Raw genomic sequence first — 4,676 nt, forward strand, 5'->3', positions numbered from 1 at the left:
CTTCATTCACTCTCCGATACTGATTTAGAGTGTCAAAGTCTTGATGCTGAAAGATCTTGAGCTTTTCATATATCTAATCCTTTTCCAACGAGAATAGAGCTTAGGGGAAATCTTTCTTGTTAACCCAATTAAGGGAGGCCATCTTTAGCCATTAATCTTTCAAAAAAAAACCTAAGACATCTAATCCGCTAGTTCCCATGTTGAACCTTAGTCTTTCTTTTGAAAACCCTATCTTAGCCTGCCTACAACCCGTGTTAATCCTATAAGCAAAAACAGTCAGTGAAAGGCACCGGGTTGAACCGGTGCGATAATCCTCCGATGCTTAAGTCAGAATCTATAGCAGTTAACTTTTTTGATCCACCTTATGGAGGCTTACCTCTTGTATTAATGGGGCAAGCACTAACCAACCGCTTCACGTTTCGTGCTCTTCCGGGACTCTTGGCTAAGTAGTTGGAATATTCCGAATATTCCTTCTCTGATAGGAGTTGGAGCGCTCTTGGGAACTTGCTATACATGTCCACTGGTAGCATCTTTGGAAGATTCCTTTTGGGGGGTATATTCTCCTTCTCAAGGTCCTTCCCAAAGAGGACTTCTGTGGGCGGAGTCCTAAGGGGAAGAGTTCTCTGAGTTGGCAACATGGGAACTTCCAATTCCTTGTGGATAACTCCAGTAAAGAACAAAGAACCGTTGGCCAGGAGCCAGGCTAAGGTTTTGATAGGAAAAAGACAAGGCAGGGGCTCGTCCGGAGATATAGTCGAGGCGAGGGCTTGGCCGGTCAAGGGATGAGGCATAGGCCCGTCCGATTATGGCCGAGGCGAGGGCTTGGCATGTCAGGGGACAAGGCGTAGGCTTGTCTGGATATGGTCGAGGTGAGAGCTCAATTGATCAGGGGACGAGGCGTAGGCTCATCTGGATATGACCGAGGTAAGGGCTCGGTTGGTCAAGGGACGAGGATTAGGCTCGTCAGGATATGGCCAAGGCAAGGGCCCGGCATGGCTAGGGAGAAAGGGAGTGCTCATCCTTTGTCGACTGCTTCCAGGCTATGGGGCCTTGCCATGGGCATATTTTGGCACATCAGGTACAATATGATTTTTATAATGATGACCATATCTAGACTATAGGAAAATTGGCTCTTCTTTATGTTGTTAAACATATTTGGTGTGAAAGAAACTTTAGGAGCGAGGACCAGATTTCAAATTGTGGAAGATAGAAAGAAGAATGTTACATTGAAATGTGAGTCAACTTCTACCAAAAAAAGGATAAAGAAATGCGAACTCACATGTCAGTTTTGCATAATGCAAGACAATGAAGACACTAATTCCTTGTTGATTGTTGGGGACTAGGGGTTAGTTGGACTTTACAAAATTCCCAAACCTTGTTCACGGTTCTGTTCCCCCACACACTTATGGTTTAGTAGCCTTGCATTGTGATATTTCACGATGCCAAGATGGAGCTTCATATGGTGGGATCCTACTGGATGCTAAGGGATCTCTTATTTTCACATTTGTTGGTTTAGGAGAAACTTTATATGTTGTCAATATGGAGTTGCAAGCCAATTTTTTGAGGGATTTCAATTTCTATTGATAGGGACTTCAAGAAGATCTAAATCCACTCATATTCAAAGTTACCTATTGATATGATTAGGGGCAATGTCAAAGGCTCATGGGCCGCGTGTTGAAGAGAAAATTTTTACATCTTACAAAGTCCCTCATTCAATATGAGTTCGACCATGTTTGGAGAGAAGTTAACCAATTAGAGACTTTATCGCTTATTCTAAATGATTAGTGTGAAGATTGTCGTCTTCCCTTCGGATTTCCTTGATGATCTAATTTCTTTAGTTAAACAGGGTACAGATAATTCTATTTACTTTCGAATGTAATTATATTTAGTACTCTACTACTAAATTTCTTGTATTGTGGGTTTTTGTCCTACTTGTTTTTAGAACTTTTCTATTTTTTTTATTAACTAAAAAATAATAATAATAAAATAACTCTCCCACCTTTTCTTTGTTCTTATTTTTTACATAATATTTTATTTTAGTTTATATTGATTGAAGACAAAAAAAAAAATAGATTAGAAAATAAAAGAAGTACAACATTCCATCTGAATGACAATAGTTGATCTAACGTTTGCCATGGTTGCCTCTGTTATATAGATCAAAGTCCTCTGTTTTTCCCATCCATGTTTTTCCTTGTTTTGCTACTTGCAGAACATGACACGTGGACAATAATGAGACCAACGGTCAAGATTGGGTGAGGATTATTACATCCGGTGCGTTGGTCTTAAAGTTGTCCATGTGTCGCATTCTACAGGTAGCAAAACAAGGAAAAACAGGGATAAGAAAAACAGAGGATTATTTTCCCTGTTGTTATATAGGCACCTGTTCAAAAGTACAGTCTCTCTCTCTCTTTGTGGCAATAACAAATTGTCTGAAATGAACGATGAGACGATAAGGTGATAAGAAGCAGTGAACATCCAGCGTCTGGGAGAGCTTAGTCATGCATCCCAATCATTAGATGCTTAACGATTTTGTCGCCCACTTTCTCCGTCTCCGGCTCTGTAACTCTCTCTTCTCTCTCTCCTTCTGCGTTATTCGGGAGGCTTTTTTCAATATGAAACATACACGTGTCACCTTCTAAATTTCCTGGATCGGGCGATCTGTGTTGACTGTTGAAGCTGGGGGAATCTGGATCTGTGCCTTCCGGCGATCCGATATTGAACCGTGGCGGGTGACGTGGGTCTAAACTCTGAATCGAGACTCGAGAGTGTTATATGTGACGTCTGAAATCTAAAACCGCCGGCGAAAGCAATATCAGCCCCTTCCTATGTTCGTTCGTTCTCTAAGATGATGGGGTGAAAAATAGAGATCCAGAATTCATATCGATCGATAGATTCAACCACTATGAGGAGTCGAAGGGATGCTTTCTTTTTTTGTTAATCATTTATTTCCCTTATATTAATAATGAAGTCCCACTCTGTTTCCTCTGCTTTCAAAGATGAAGAAAGCATCTAAGGTGTAACTAACTGTTGAAGCAAACTTGGTTCTGAAGAACAAATGAGCCAAAGATCATTACATATATCAAAGAACAACAATTTATAAGACAAACCCATGAGATCCTTTTATTTGATGAGGATAGACATGGGAATAGAATGGGCTCGGCAGCCATTGCTTCCTGCACATTTCCATCCCGGACTTCCATAGACACATACATGACAATACCAAATCAAACCAAATCTCTACATCGCTACCACACTGTAATACTCGAAATTTATTGTTCTTATGAGCAAATCCATGTGGGTACCTCAACCCATCAAACACCAACAGGGCTCTTCCCCTTTATTCAAACGACTTAGACTGGGCAACTTAGATTGCCAGAACAAGTCCCGGAACGTCCTTACCTATGGCCTTAGAGAGTTTGCTTTGCCATAGTTGCTGGCACTTGAACGATGCCACCGCCGGCGACGAAGAAGACGACGAAGGAGAAGTAGATGAAGATGTTGGGGACGATTGATTGGAGTTATCTATGATGCGAGTCACAGTAAGAGATGTATTGAAGTACTCTCGGACTTGGGTGATTATTCCATCACGGGTCACTGTCCAAGCATGAACCCATAAAACAGAACGGTTCCGATCGATGCCTTCAACGAGGACGGTAGAGCAAATAGCGGCAAAGGTGAGAGGCAAGAAAACGAAAGGCTTGTCTGAAGAGGATGATGCCCCAGTGAGCAATCGCATCATATGTTGATATGATGGCGGGCCATGGAACCACCACTCGATGTCCGGCGCTAGCAAGCGTTGCACCGTCGAGACGTCTCTAGTGTTTAAGGCTTCATATAGGGCTTTAACAACACCTATACTACTGGATTCTGAACCTTCTTCCTCCAGAGTTTCTCCTGAGTTAGCCAGTGCTGGCACAGGCAGACGAGCCAAAGAAGAAACTGAAAAACAAAGAGAACAGAACACAACAAAACAGACAAAGGAGAACTCTCTCGCAAGCTGAGAGAGAGAAAGGAAAAGGAAAAACGACGTTAAAGGCAAGAGGGAGTTGAGGAGACTTGAGAGGGAGGATTGGAACGGATGGGATTGTTCTGCCTTATATAGAGATTTTAGGACCGGCTCTCGGAGAAATGGTTGTGGGGCTCAGGGCTTAAGACTCTAGGGGAGATGCTTCTATGTTTCAAGTTTCACTATTGAACATACGATCACCGTACAAGTCAGCATTCAACATTTGTCTCATTTTTTATACGGTGAAAATGAATATAATAATAAAAACAAATGTTGGATGCTGACTCATACAATCAGGTAATTATACAAACAACTAATTTTTTCTCATCATGGTGGGTAGAGTGGGACGCACATTTTTATCAAGCCCATTTTTCTGGTTTTAATTTTTAGGTTTCGTATCGTGTTAGTACAAGTCTGGAGAGTCTGGACTCAACTTTTTGGTAGGGATGTAAATGGGTAGTTGAAATCTGAATTCGAATTCGCATTCGTATTCATTTAGGGGTATCTATATTCTGTAAAAGGGTATCCGGAATAAAGTCTGAATTATCAGAAAAATAATTTTTCGATCCGATTAAATAATCAATTAATGATTTTGAGGGTTTTTGAAGTTTAAACAGGTTCTAAAGAATGAGGAAAATAGTTAAAACGACTTAGAAATACGGATTAAGAG

The 4,676-nt window shown here is 41.2% G+C and overlaps 1 protein-coding gene across 1 annotated transcript; it reads right to left on the reverse strand.

Annotated features, from left to right (window-relative positions):
• Positions 1–3,056: 3,056 nt before the first annotated feature.
• LOC122061420 (wound-induced protein 1-like) lies at positions 3,057–4,082 on the reverse strand. Its single transcript, XM_042624670.1, has one exon. The coding sequence runs from the start codon at positions 3,737–3,739 to the stop codon at positions 3,365–3,367; it is 375 nt and encodes a 124-aa protein (XP_042480604.1). The 5' UTR covers positions 3,740–4,082; the 3' UTR covers positions 3,057–3,364.
• Between the last annotated feature and the right edge of the window lie 594 nt (positions 4,083–4,676).

This window comes from Macadamia integrifolia, chromosome 14, assembly GCF_013358625.1.
Source record: "Macadamia integrifolia cultivar HAES 741 chromosome 14, SCU_Mint_v3, whole genome shotgun sequence".
NCBI lineage: Eukaryota > Viridiplantae > Streptophyta > Magnoliopsida > Proteales > Proteaceae > Macadamia > Macadamia integrifolia.